Source organism: Psittacula echo (assembly GCF_963264785.1).
Source record: "Psittacula echo genome assembly, chromosome: Z".
Lineage (NCBI taxonomy): Eukaryota > Metazoa > Chordata > Aves > Psittaciformes > Psittacidae > Psittacula > Psittacula echo.
In genome coordinates, this window is record NC_137742.1 from 62,809,998 (window position 1) to 62,824,974 (window position 14,977).

A 14,977-nucleotide genomic window follows, 5' to 3' on the forward strand; every position below is an offset into this window, starting at 1 on the left:
TGTGGATGCCATGAGTGCAAGGTAAGCCAGCAGCAACTGCAGGAAGGTTTCAGTGAGGAAGAGGGCAAATGTTCCCTCTCGAGCTATCTGGAACACCTCAGAAAGGAACTTATAGCAGAGGACTGATGATTCTTTTATGGTGAATGTGAAACCTAATTGGATTTGGGATACTTTCAGTATTAACAGACTATCTTCCTATGCTTCCTGCTGTGTCTCAACAGCTCCCCATGGAACAAAGCAGTGATATATTACCAGTGAGCTCAGTTATCATCAGTTTTGAGCCCTACAATCAGACAAGAATCCTGTAACACGCTGCTCGCTCACACAGACCATGTGGTCTTATTCCTCCAAAGATGGGATGGAACACAGTCAGACAGTGGCCCAGCCAACACAATTCTCCCCATTAAGAAGGTATGACAACTCAGCTGCCTCAAATTTCTCAGCTCCTAGAAATGGCTCCCAGCAGAAGACATCCTGTCCACAGCAGCAATAAGAGAACACGATCATGACATGAACTTAATCAAGTCATTGTTGCCACAAAGCCACTGAAGTCTCAGTCAGGGCCAAGCCTAGCCTCTGAATCAGGAAAGGCTTTCAGGAACCCCGCTGCCCAGTTGCTCGATGTGCTATTGCTGCAGGTTAAAAATTATTGTAAGAGAAATGGTGTGCTGTAGTTATGCAAAAATGCTTATGCCATAACTGGTTCACAGACAAAAAACCTTGCTCTGTTTCCTTAAAGTCATCCTCCTCCAAAACTATCATCAGCTCTGGGAGGACAAGAAAGGCAGTAATGTGGGGTGCTGAGGGCACAGGTTTCTGTAGCAACTCTCCCAATGTCTCCAAAGCTTTCTTTGATGGCCCCTCATGCTGCCTTCTGCCACGGTACCTTTCTCCATCCCCACCACAGGGTGTTTCCCTACACCAGGACATGTTGTTGAACCCAGACACCCACCACACATGCTGGGAGCAGCAGTGGTGCCACGCCATGTGTGGAGAGTGTGGGGCAGCCAGCTGCTTCTGCTCCTACACGAGAAGGAAGCAGGCAACAGGGCTGTCCCTGACTGAGAGAGAAAGCTGAGCCTCTTCCCAGCAGTGTCCCCAGAGGCTCCTGCTTTGTCCTGCCCTGCCAAGGACCGCTGCTGCAGAAGCCGCAGGAAGGTGTGGGTGCCATTCCCCTCTGGAAGGGGGCACACATACTGGAGAAGCATTGGCAAGCTGTGCCCTGGGGGTGACCCACCTGTCCATGTGGCCACACAGAAAAGGGCACAAGGAACACAGTCCCTGGTGGGCCACGGGGAATTTGGCTCTGAAACTTGCCTGCAAAGGGACACAGGGCAACCCAAGGCATGGCCCAGCAGCCAGGGCCATGGTGCTGAGCTTGAGGTGAGCTGGAGGAACAATGTCTCACACAGCAAAAAGGTCCAGACTCCACAGCACTCAGCACATGGAGATCATGGCGTGTCACAGCATGAGGACCAAGCCTAGCAGTCAGCAGTGGGGAACAAAGACCTCAACAGACAAAGGGCAAGGCCCCAGGGTGCTCAGACATGGGGAATTAAGTGGGGCAGGGTCAGCACCATCTCAGCAATTAGTCTCATACTGCTTGGCTCGAAGGGGACCTGAGGCAGAAGGACCTGTGGAACAAATCTCTCCTGCACAGCTGGACAGATTGGCCTTTCTTCCCTCTGCACAGCAGCCTCCTCAACCAAGCAGGGCACACAGCTGCTGACAAGTTTCTGCCCTGCAGCCTCACCCAGGAGCAACAGAAGGGGGGCAGCTTGGTCCACACTCGCGTCATTAGAGCTCTGCTGCACACAGAGAGGCCCATCTGGAGCCTCGCAACAACTCCCGGGTCCCTCGCTCCCCTCACCTGCCACATGCAGCACAGCGCTCTTCCCTGGCCCCTACCTCCAAACTCTCCGCTCTTCATAGGGCCACTGCCGGCTCCTCTGGCTTCCTCCCCTCTCGCCCATCTCAGCTCCACAGCCTCTGGCTCAGGCTGCCAACACCACCCGCCTCTTAACTCCTCCAGATTTCTGCCTGGGCAAGTCCAAAGAGCGTCTGCCACAGCCACAGTCCAAGTACCCACCGACACAGGAGCGTCTCCTGCCCTCGAGAGCAGCCCTGCTCTGAAGATCCTCCTGGCAGCCCCAAGGCTGCTCCTCATCCCCAAGGCACCGGCCAACTTCACCAGCACCACCGGGAACTGCCCAAAGAGCACCACCAGCAGAGAACAGCCACAGCAAAGGGCACTTTGGGGAGCAGCAGGAGGATATGAGGCAGTGCTACCAGTCAACAATAAACCAAAACCTGACGTGGCTGCTGCTCCCATGAGAGCTCTGAGCACATCCTCATCTGCCCCCCGGGCACCCAGAGCCCTGGCGCACACCGGGCACATGCAGGCAACGGGCACAGGACACGTCTGCTTTTTGGGGGTGTTCCAGAACAAGCGGCATCGCGGCAGGATTAACCCATCCCTCTGCCCCGTGAGCTCCGCCGTGGTTCCCATTCAAGGCAAAGCTGGAGGCTGGCTCCCAACCCAGCCCGGTGACCGGCACAGGATTACTGCCACAATCACGGCTCCAGCACGCTCAGCACAGCCACAATGGGGGAACAGCAAACGCTTTCTCACCACCATCAGCTGATGGCCCTGGGCAGCACAGAACAACACAGCAGAGAGCTGATGGGGCAGCACTTGGTAAGCCCCCGGGATTACAGAGGCTCAAAGGGGCTGGAAGCACCATGTACCGCTAACCCAGCACAATGACAGCTCCAGCCCTCGCCTCTTTCACCCAGACACCCGCAGGCAGCTGCTGCCTTCCAGCGCCCCAAGAAGGGTCTCAAACACCAGTGCTGCCACCGAGAAGCAGAGACATAAAGAGCAGCCACCTGCAGACAGCCCCAACCCTCAACACACAGCATCGACCGTCACTTCACACAAACCTCCTCCCGTGCTCCATCACACTGGCCACAGCAGCCCCCTCCTGAGCCTGGGGAACAGCAACCTCCCCCTTCCCTTGGAGGGCCACCTTTGGCCACGCTGCTCCCCGGAAGACAGGGGAGCAGCCGAGGGCACAGGGTGGCTACGGCAGCATCCAAAAGGCAAAGGGCACCCGCCTCCCTCCTGGCTTCTGACCCACACTCCAACTTCTGCAAGGCAGGTGCCTCGATTCCCATGTCCCAAAACACACTGCCGGCATGGCACCAGCCAGAGTCCACCACACTTCATTTCACCTCACACACACACATACACTGACCTGTTGACCACAGTGACGTGCCTCTGCATGGGCATCTCTTTAGGTGGTCCACTCCCAGCAGCTGGTGACAAGGCGAGACGGCCACTCTCCACAGCGGGCTTCACCATGCCACCCGCCACTCCTCTGCCTCGTGGCAACCGAGGAACAGGCCTCTTGCTGCCTTCTTCCGGCACGCTGAAAGACCTGGGCTGTCTCAAGGTTCCTTTGGGCTTTCCTAAGGAGTTTGCAGATGTAGCTGTGAGTTCATGCTCTCCTCCACCCATCCAAACAGACTTCAAGCACAGCAGGTAACTCTCCCCACAGAATCCATACTTCTCCAAAACACAGTCAGAAAGGATGACCCCAAGCACAGTTGTGGGTCTCCTTGCTTCAGCACTGTGGCTCGCACCCAAGGACTCACAAGCCACAATCTCCACCACTGCACTGCAGCATGGAAACAGGCTGGAGACTCATCTCCCCTGACACTCCCAGAAAAGACACTTACTGTGAGATGCCACATCCTTTCACCTTTCAGGTGGGACCCATGGTCAGGCTGCTCTTTCCCCCCCTTTCCTTCTGTAAGGAAGCAAACCCCTCCTTACACGCAAGAACAGGGGAACACAAGCAAACTATGAGGCCCACTATTGCTGCCAACAAAGCTGCCTACTCACAACCAGATGGGCCTTGTCCGACTCTGATGCTGGGAGATGCCACTGACAGCAACACAACAGCAGGGAGCGAAAGACCCAGAGGCTCTGGGACCACACTGCCGCAGCATCTTACTTGCTCAAGAAAGCCTTCCTACCGATCAGGGCTTGCAAGCACAAGCGCCCTCATCAACAACACTCCTTGCTCCCAGGAACTCTTCACCAGGAACACACAATTCCTGGCCATCACTGACACAGCCTCACGGGGAAGACTTCTGCTCCAGCAGCTGCACGCCTCTTTCACAAAGGCAGACCCTCCACTGCTGCCTGCGGCTCACCTGCCAGCTTGACTGGAGACGTGTTCTTCAGCCTCATCTGGCAGTTCACTTGCCGTCCCGTCTTCCTCTTGGAACTCCTCTGCCGGGCCACCAGCTGAGCAATTGGCTCCGTCTCGCTGCAAGCAACAGCATGGCAAATGACCTGGGGGAGCAGCAAGGGCACAGAGGGAAAACAGTCAGTAAGGCCCAAGCTCATCCACAGCCTGCACAAGGATTTTCAGCCGCTTCCATGCCTCAGACTGCTGGATCATGCCAGCCAAGGCTTCAGCTGCCAACAAAGACTTGGAGACCTCCCTCTCCTTTTGCAGCAGAGATCAGCAGAGCAGCCAGCAGAGCCTCTCTGTCACCTTCCCACAAGAGCTTGGGCTCTACCAACAAACAGCCTGCTCTGTCACTCCCATCCCACAGGCTGACCATCTCCCTTTACAACACTGGCAAGCCACAGCCTTTCACCCTGCCATTGCCCCTCCTGCAAAGGCTCGCCAGGGCCCCGGCACCACCCTGACCCTGAGGAGCTGCCTCTGCCTCACTGACCCAAGAAACAGCACAGTACCCCTGGCTGCACAGATTGTCCTACAGTCACTGGGCTGGGCCCCAACAACAGCCCCACCTTGGGCAAGTAAGGGAGATATCTGCTCCCTTTCAGTCCTCAGGAACCTCCCAAACACCACCATGACCTTTCCAGGATAATCAAGAATCGTCTTGTAACAACAGCAGCCAGCTCACTGATCACCTGTGAGCACACTGCAAGAGACCCATGGACTTGTGCACTTCCTGTTCTTTGAAATGTTCCCTAAACTAATCTTTCCACATGTAGGTCAATCTTCCTTGCCCAGCACGTCTCCACTGATCTCAGTGGCCTTGGGATTACTCACAGCTTGTCTTACCTGTAAAGACCAAGGCAAAGAAGGCAGTCAGTGCCTCAGCCTTCCCCATGTCCTTTAAGACCAGGTCTCTATTGCCATTTCTCAGCAGACATATATTTTCCCTAGTCATCCTTTTGCTGATTATGTACTTGTAGAAACCTTCCCTACTGCCCTTCATGTCCCTTCCCAGAATTGTGTCCAGACAGGCTTTAGCTTTCCTAACCACATTCCTGCATGTTTGGACAGCATCTCTACATTGCTTCCACCTCACGCAACTCTGCTTCTTCCTCTTGTGCACAAGCTTCTAATGGCAGAGGTAAGCCACGAACTCCTTGTTCATCCATGCGTGTCTTCTGCAACCTTGCTTTCCCCCCAGACCCAATCGTTGAGATGGTCCATTCTTGAGATTGGAGGAGGCAATCCTTGAAAATCCACTACCTCTCCTGGACCACTCTTCGCTCCAGGATTGTATCCCATAAGAGTTCCAAGCAGATTCCTGAAGAGACCAAAGCCTGCTCTCCTGATGTTCTGGCTTGTTGATACCGCTATTTGCTTTATTCTTCTCCTTTTAGGCTCCTGAACACCACCTTCTCATGATCCCTGCAGCCATGGCTGTCCCCAGTCTTTACATTCCCAAGCAGTTCTTCCTTGTTTGTAATAATCTGGTCCAGCAGACCATCTCCCTTCATCAACTCATCACTTGTGTCAGGACGTTGTCATCAGCACACTCCAGAAACATCCTGGATTGCTCATGCTTGGCTGTCTTGTCCCTCCAGCAGATCTGACAGTTGCTCAAGTCCTCCGTGAGGACCAAAGCTTGCAAATGTGAGGCTTGTTGTAAGAAGGCATCATCTGCTTTATCTACCACTTCTTCCTGATAAGGGTGTGTGTAAGAGCCAGCCACCATGCTGCCCATACACTGGTCTGTCCACTACCCATAAGCTGCAAGCTCTTGATGTATCATCATCCATCCCAAGGCAGAGCTCTCAGTGTCACCATTGCTCTCACATTTGGAGGGGCTCACAGAAACTGCCCCCTCCCTTTCTTTTCCAGCCCAACATTCCTCAGCAGCCATCTATCCACAGCAGCACACCAGTGGTGTAAGCTGTCACAACAGAGAGGTGCCTAGCTGTGCTCATTTCCAGAGAAGGGTATGATATTTTTCCTCATATTTCCTGGCTAACTGGCATTTTCCTAATCATAACATGGTTGCACATCCATGAAGGATGGACTACCTGCAGCCCTTCTCTCTTCTCAAGATCTCAACATAAAAGATTTTTGGTTCATATACAGTTTATCAGTTTCATAAATGCACATTTTAACATCTTTCGTGCACTTCAGGTTTTTCCTGTCACTAATGTAAATTATTTGCAGCATTTTTCCCCATTGTTTTCACATCATAATGATTTTAGTGGAAATGATGGTTTGAGTTTGAAGGAATTCAGATGTAAAAAGAGATGAGGTGGATGAATTCATTTGCAGCACAGCAAGAGAGTCTTCAAACTCCTCTTTTTGCAGAGGCCTAGTTATTCAAGCAGAAGTCAAAGTTTTCTTAGAGAAAGGTGCAACTGTATGCTGCTAGTAACTGATTGTGAAGCAAGGCAAAGCAGGGTTCCTTGAAATGACACAAGCATCTCTTGCAGGTGCACAGTGTTTCAGTTCTAGATCTCCTGCAGTATTTTCTGTACAGTTAAATTAATCCTTATCATTTGTGGAAACTAGAGAACATATCTGTTGTGTAAAGGAATAATTGTCAATGTTCATCTTTCCTATATTCAAGAAGGCTAAATTAGTGTGCAGTCATAGGAACAGGGGACAATTTATATCATTGCCTTCCCAAGACAACCAGACTCTTCAGCATCAGGCAATACTCATCTCACACAAATCCTTCAAGGAGCCTCTAACATGTAGCACTCTGGAATCAATTTGTATTATTTACTGGCCACTTTACAGGATTGCTTCTTGACTGTATTTTTTGTGGTATGTTTTGGATGGCTGCCTTAGCAATAAGGAAAGCCCAGGTAGTTATCAGCCCACACCAGTGCATAACCATACTGCCACTCTTGGCTGAGTGTCTACCCAGGGGGCTCTGAACAGCGGCAACAGGAGGGTCACCAAACAGCAATGCTGTTTGCAAAGAATCATCCAAGTTGGAAAAAAACTTTAAGATCATCAAGTTCGAGTGCTAACCTAACCCTGACAAATCCATCACTAAAAATATCTTTAAGACTCTCCTGCCCCCCAGAGGTTTGCTGGGTGATTGCTCTCAGTTGCTTCAGTCAAACAGAGCATAGTCAGCACTGCTAAACCGAAGCAAGACTTCCTCAACTACCTCAGAACTCCTGTTTAGTAGCTCTCTCCTTTTCCACCTCCTAAAGGCACATTTTGCTCTCTCTTTATACCTGCCACAGAGAAACTGCCACCTCTACTGCCATCCAAGAGTCCATCTCTACCGCCATTCAAGGCTCTCAGCAAACACCATATTAGAGGATAATCAAAGCTCTCAAGGCAATAGGATACCAGATTACACCCTGCAGGGCCTTAGAAAGAGATGGCTACCTGCCAGAACCAGCACGAGGAAGCATAAAATTGCAGCATCACAAATGCTCCCAGAGATATCTGCATTCATGTTACTGGTGTAGCTGCAGCTGAAAAGTGAAGAAGAACCCCAAACTTTCACACCTGCTGCAAAAGGGCAGATTTTGACAGTTGTAGAAATGCAGCACGGGAATCTCTTGCTTAAAAGCAGCCGCACTTCCAGACATCAGCACAAAACCCAGGACACCTCTCATCATGCTCCTTACAGCTAACCAGAAGTCCTAGTTCTGAGTTCCCAGAAGCCACCCCAATCCAGCTGAGCCAGCAAGGGAGTTCAGCCTTAAGTCCTGCCTCGCCAGACCTGCTTTAACAGTAATACATTGTGCCAAACATCTGCTAGCTTTCTCCTCTCTCACAGTCTACATAGACTTCAGGAACCCAGACATGGTTCCAGTGAAGGAGAGGCTCCAAGCTCTCTACTCAGACAGATCATCTACAGGCCACACAGCTACACCAACCATCAAGAGAATGCCTCTGACTCAAAACCAGGAAACTAAACCGCTACTGGACAAGGAAGAACGTGGTCCTGGCAAGCTGCTTCCAAGCTGGCAGCCACCAGGAGATAGAGGCTACAGCAGCAAGGCCAACAAATAAGAGAAAACTCTCTCCCACACTAATAGTTTCTGCACCTTCTCCTTGACCTCTGTGCTGAGTCCTTGTCCCTTGCACACTTGCTAAGCTGCAGCACTGCAACTCTTGAAACAAGGCACTTCACTTGCACGGGCTCTTCCTCACACTAGCAAGTCTTCAGTTCTGTGGCACTGAAACTCATGACAAACAAGACTGCTAAAACCAAAGCAAGAGTTGTCAGGCTTATAAAACGTACTCACAACAGCTTCACGGTAAGAAAAAGGTGATGCTAAACCCCACCCTGAAGAGCTGATCAAGACACATACAAGTTAACATCCCCTCCAGAATTAGAAATGCTGAGAGAGGGACCAGAGTTCTACAGTATCCCAAAACCATCTTTCAGGCAAGAATTCATGTTTCCAGGAAATGCCTTACAACCTTCCACCTTTTGCAAACACAACTTCACGGCTGGCATAGAAAAGCAGGAAAATAAGAGGCACTTGGTCTATGCCATAGCTTTCACTTTCCCCAGGATGACTGCACCACACATATGCCACAGTACTTTTTTCCAGAAATGGCACCAGCAGAGCTAAAGTTATGAACCATGCACACTTTACAAACACAAAAGCCACTTCTGAACTGTAACTGATTCTTACCTCTCCCACTTTGCTCCCTTCCATTCTGACCACTCCTGGGATGCTCTCCAAGTAGCCTTCCAATGTGCCATATCCTAGGTGCCTGAAGGGAATCCACTCACCAGTCAGGGATTTGTATTCACCCTGAAGCTCTGACAAAGGCACGCCACTTTTAAAAGGATGAAGAACAGCTCGCAGTGTTTTTGCAATAAGCTCAGGCTCCTGCATCTTCACCTATAGCCCTCTCCACCCCAAAAGGAAAAAAAAGAAGGCATTTTTAGACAGGCTAAAAATACTGGCTTTTACTATACAATCTCCCTTCCCAAACAAGCAAGGGTTCAGCAGTTCAGTGGCTCATCTTTGCAGGCTTTGATACTTTTGGGGTAGACTTGCAGAATCCTGGTCCTGCCATGCAAGCATAGGGTTGTATGAGACATATAGGGCATGACATGGGTGGAAAAAGCAGCTGAAGGAGCACCAGTCCCTGTGCATGGGCTGGCCCTGCTGGTCAGTCAAAACAGATCATGTGGCCAGAAGCGGAGCGGGGCTACAAGGCAACTAGCCAACATCACTGCCTGCAGTGCCAGGACTGCCACCAGAAGTGGGGCAGGGACCCACCACCCCATCCTGGTGCCCAGTTCCCTCCACTGGTGCCCCACAGTGATGCTGGGTGGCTCACCACCAGAAACTGGTGGTGAGCCCTTCTCTCACACAAACCAGCATCTCTGCACCAGTGACCATGGGGGCATGTCAGCTCTGCCATGGAAACCACATGCACGCAGGCCATGCCACATCTTACCACAGGTGCATGACGCCTCACCTCCACAGATGCCTCTTCAAAGAGAAAACCCAACAGAAGTGAAACCCACTGCCGAGAAGTGGGGCTGCACACAGCAGGAGCGCCACAGAGCCAGTGCTGACACTGCCCCATCCTGAGAAATGCTGCCCACCACCACGGCAAAGGTGCGAGCAGCCTGCTGCTTCATCCCTGAAAGCACCTTCCACAATGCCACAGGCTGACAGGGCGCTGGCAGCAAGGGCTCCTGCCTGGGAAAGCCAGGCAGCGCATGGCAGGAGGCGGTTTCAAGGCGGGTGCCAGAGCTACCTAAAGCCCTCCCACCTCCTCAGCTCACAGGTGTGCGCACACTCAGTGTTTTTCCAGGGGCTGCCAGCTATGCTCACAGAACGCTTGGGAGCCGGAGCGCTGCAGGCAGCCTCTGTGCTCCTGAGCAGGCGTTCCTCTCAGAGGCGCCCACTCACCACAGGGACAGTTCCAACAGAGAAACCTCCCCACCAAGACTGCAGACCTAAGCCTGACAGTTCTCGGACAACGCGAGACCAACCCTGCTGCTCTCAAAACGAGTGCTGCAAGTCCTAACACTGAGCATGCTCATGTGCCTGAAACACCCCATCTGAACACTCCAGCAGGTAGTGTGCAACATGAGCGGAATCAGTGGATCAGGACAACGTGACCTTGCTCTCCTCAAGCCTCTCTAGCTCAGACACAACAGCAAAGTCCCTCACCACCAAGCACATGAAGGCCAGGAACTGCCACTCCAAATGGCAGCAGCACCAGAGAGCTGCCTAGAAATGCAGGACTGCTATGCCGGACTCCACATAAAGTTAGCCTCTGCTGCTCTCTGCTGATGAATTTGCCTCCCATCTGCCTCCCTTTTTTTAAGTGAAATCACCCTGGGCAACACACAAAGTTCAAAAAGAATAGAAGTTCCAATCCCAGCCATTTCAGACCCATTCCACATGTTTCAGTCCGTACACATACAGTAACAGTGTCTCTACCTTCCTGCATCCAACTTCACAAGAGCCCAGCTCAGGTGCCAGGCAAGTAGGCACAGCATTAAGTCCTATTCTTCACTGTTCCTTGAGCAATTTTACTTTATGCACACACAGGACTTTACTAACCTGACCATATCTCTGTGTGTGTACATGTGTGTCTCCCACAGGTACACCCACATACCTACACCTGTACACCCAGCACTGCGTATACGTGTATTTACACATGCATGTTACATTGACTCAGCAATTTTTGCCCTCCCAGTGCTGTGTGTTTCACTGACTGACTTTGGAACAACCTTTACCATAGCTAGTTTCACAGCACCTCTTGCTCAACTACAGCCCACATCGTTACTGCACCCAGGAGGAGAAGCACACATTGAACACATGTACTTGCATACCTCCAGACAACAATGGGCAGAAGCTATGCTGTGTATATGGATTCTTCCCTCTTCCTTTTAGAAACTTATCAGCTGGTGAACAGAGCTGCAAAGAGTGAGATGAGCTGGTGGTCACCTGCCAGAAGAAAAAGACCCAGGAAGCCCATACCCACTCAGTGTCATGGGACATCATCTGTTGAATAAATGTGTAATTGGTTTAAAGTTTTGATCACGTTAAAAACACAGACACTTGAATACTGAGAAGCAAACCAAAATATGCAGTTTTGTCTGCAGTTGTGTTCCAAGACGGAGACATACAAGAGACATGGAAAATTCAATTACAACAAGTTTGGGGACCTTTTTCCCTTGTCTTCCTTTTAAGTAATATACCTAAATTCTTACTTAATACTGCTCTTGAAAGTCCTACCTGAACTACCTGAAATTAACTACTCAGGAGAATTTAACACAATAGACATTACTGCTGGGCAAAAGTGACCATGAAGAAAACTTACAATAACCTGGAAAGGCAACTTAAAAAGTTGATTCAAGAGAAGAAACATTAATAAAAAAAGAAGGTAGGAACATGGGGGAATTACATCAACCCACAATCAGATAGCTCTGTAGTACACTAATGCTAAAGAACGGAGTTAGATCAGAAAGAGCAAACAGGATACCATAAAATATATCCTCCTAAGTTACATAACAAGGAACAGTCATGATGGCAATTCACTCAGTTAAACGAGATGACAAATACTCCAGTACAAAGGTTAAACTGAATGCAGTCTTCAGCTTACACCTGAATGACACTCCCATTCCTACAGCTAGCAATAACGCACAACGCTTGCAGTGCAGTAACGGTGACAGTAAGTCACTGATACATTAGCAGAAACCTTCACAGCTCGGAGTGGCTCATGAAGCCTTTTTTACACGTTTTTGTGGCCAGCTGATGTAAGGTTAGATCATTCAGAAGCTACAGCTCGCACCCAGCGGCTGGCTGCCTCCAGACCAGAGGACACTGCAATGAAAACACAGCCCAGGCAGCCTCTACCAATAATGCAAGGCACATCCAACCAGTCTGTTCCGGCATCAGAACTCAAATTTTTTTCGGTATGTTAAAGCAGATGACCAGAACAGCCTCCGTGCTGCAGATCATTACTCCGTCTAACGGACAGAAAAGAAAGCAAGGACAGTTTTCCTGCTGACAAGGATGAACTCCCTAATAGTTATACTTCTAAAAGGCTACAAACACAACCCTCTGGAACACAAGTCCTCTCGGAAGGCACAAAGCAGTCACTAACCCACTGAAGCCGGGACACTTTCTCTCTCACAAGGGAGCCATCGAGGAGAAGCAGCCTCCCGTTGACAGGCAAAGCCGGGCCTCCGCACTGCCTCTCCCCCCAGCACGGGACGGCTTAAGCCCTGTTTCCTTACCACCACCTCACCCCGGGGGCTCTCAGACACCAACCAACACCTCGTCGCAGCCGCCACGGGCCGAAGCCAAACCAGGCGCCGCCACCGCCGCTTCCCTGTGAGCGGCGGGTGCCGCACCAACACTCACTGCTCTCCCGGCCCCGCCCAGCACCGCCCGCCCGCCCGCTGCCAGCCGCCCACCGCGCTCCGCGCGCATGCGCCTCGCGGAGCCGCCCCGCCCGAGCCAGCCAGCGGCGCATGCGCCGCGCCCACAAGGTTCGGGTTTGCGGCTAAGCCGGGGGGATACGGGGGGGCTTGAGGCGGTGGGGGCTGTGGGGAGTGTGGCGGAGCTCCGGGGGTGGGTGGCGGGCAGTCCCGCGGGCTGGTGTCGCCGTGCTTTCCTATGAGCTAAATGCTGAGTTGTAACGAGCCCGCTCTGTTGAGAGCAAGGAGGGCTGGTGCCGCCTTGGGGTATGTGTAACGCAAGGGTAGCCTTTGGAGATAAGGCAGGAGTAACCGTGACAAATGGGGAGGTTCACCCCTCCGTGGACAACCGGGTGTGAAGATAAGAAAGGAGTGACCATGACAGACTGGGCCGGTTCTCCAAGATAAGGAGCAAATCAGAACAAACTGACCTAAACCGCAGACACAATTGTTAAGCAGTTGTTAAGAGTCTTTTGCACATCCGCAAGCACAGAGGTCAGTCAGTGAACACAGTGAGGAAGGCTATCAGCCACCATGAGACCCCTTGAGACCACCGCTCAGAAAGCGCACGTGTAATTAAAAATACAAATACTGCAATTAGTTGTAGGAAATCTGATGAATATGTGAAATATTTCACAGAAAGGTTGTAAAGAGCAGGGACCAGGTGATGTGTAGCTGAAGAACTCATCTGGACAACTTTATTTTCTTCTAATATTTTTATTTTATTTTTTATTTTATTTTCTTCTAATCTTTTTGTTGGGGGTTAAAATAGCAGCAGGAGATAGCCCAGAGCATCCTCACAGCGCAGATCATTCACTTCCTAAAGAAACTTCAGTTGTAGAACCTAAAATACACTTTTTCTTCTTTTTTTAAGAGTTGTGGGAGGGTTTTTCTATCTGTAAATGTAAATCCCTTGTTTCTCTGGTAGTCACTGCCTGTCTCTGTTCAAGTTTCTTGGTGTTGATACAGGGGATGGGTGGGAGAACATCATTTCCTCACCCATGGGAAGAGCAGGAACGCTCTCCTGGCACCACTGCAGTGCTTCAGAGCTGGGATAAGACCTGAAGGTGCAGTAGTGTGTGTGCGGCTCCTCTTGTGAAAATTTTAGGAAGTGCAGCAGGAGGGCCAGGAGACCTCTTTGGATAGATAAGGAGCTGCTGAGGAAACTTAGAGGGGGAAAAAAGAAGCTTAGAAAAGGTGGAAGCAAGGACAGGCAGCCTGGGAAGAATACAGGGATGTTGTCCGGGAAGCTAGGGACCAGGTGAGGAAGGCTAAGGCCCAGTTAGAATTGAACTTGGCTAGGGATGTGAAAGATAACAGGAAGGGATTCTATAGTTACATTGCAAATAAAAAACAGACTAGGGACAATGTGGGCCCCCTCCAGAAGCTACCAGGAGAACTGGCTACCCTGGATTTGCAGAAGGCTGAGGTTCTTAATGACTTCTTTGCCTCAGTCTTCACTGGCAAATGCTCTGACCACACCACTCACGTCTTGGAAGGCAGACGCAAGGACTGTGAGAATGAAGACCTTAGGCCCACTGTAGGAGAGGATCTGGTTTGAGACCATCTTAAGAACCTGAACATGCACAAGTCCATGGGACCTGATGAAATCCATGAAAAATCATGGCAGTCAGGTGAAGTTCCCAACGACTGGAAAAAGGGAAATATAACCCCCATTTTCAAGAAGGGGAAAATGGATGCCCCGGGGAATTACAGACCAGTCAGTCTCACCTCTGTGCCTGGCAAACTCTTGGAGCAGATTCTCCTGGAAGGCATGCTAAGGCACATGAAAAACAACAGGGTGGTTGGTGACAGCCAGCATGGCTTCACTAAGGGGAAATCCTGCCTGACCAATTTGGTGGCCTTCTGTGATGGGGCTACAGAACTGATGGACAGGGGCAGAGCAGTTGACGTCATCTACCTGGACTTGTGCAAAGCGTTCGACACTGTCCCACACAATATCCTTGTCTCTAAATTGGAGAGACATCAATTTGATGGGTGGACCACTCAGCAGATAAAGAACTGGCTGGATGGCAGCACACAAAGAGTTGTGATCAATGGCTTGATGTCCAGCTGGAGACTGGTAACGAGTGGTGTCCCTCAGGGATAGGTGTTGGGACCGGTCTTGTTCAACATCTTTGTTGGTGACATGGACAGTGGGATTGAGTGCACCCTCAGCAAGTTTGCCGATGACACCAAGCTGTGTGGTTCGGTTGATACGCCGGAGGGAAGGGATGCCATCCAGAGGGACCTTGACACGCTTGTGAGGTGGGCTGATGCCAACCTTATGAAGTTTAACCAT

At 50.9% G+C, this 14,977-nt stretch overlaps 1 protein-coding gene across 5 annotated transcripts in view; it reads right to left on the minus strand.

Annotated features, from left to right (window-relative positions):
• The window catches only part of TDRD7 (tudor domain containing 7), a 40,022-nt gene extending 27,411 nt beyond the window's left edge, over positions 1-12,611 (minus strand). For 2 of the 5 annotated variants that reach the window (XM_080638697.1, XM_080638694.1), the window contains exons 1-5: positions 12,360-12,611; positions 9,711-11,167; positions 8,912-9,134; positions 4,222-4,363; positions 3,258-3,471 (exon numbers count right to left, since the gene is read on the minus strand). In XM_080638697.1, coding sequence (XP_080494823.1) covers positions 3,258-3,471; positions 4,222-4,363; positions 8,912-9,118 — 563 coding nt within the window. In that variant the 5' untranslated portion in view covers positions 9,119-9,134; positions 9,711-11,167; positions 12,360-12,611. The other 3 variants (XM_080638696.1, XM_080638695.1, XM_080638698.1) reach the window with 3 other exon arrangements.
• Between the last annotated feature and the right edge of the window lie 2,366 nt (positions 12,612-14,977).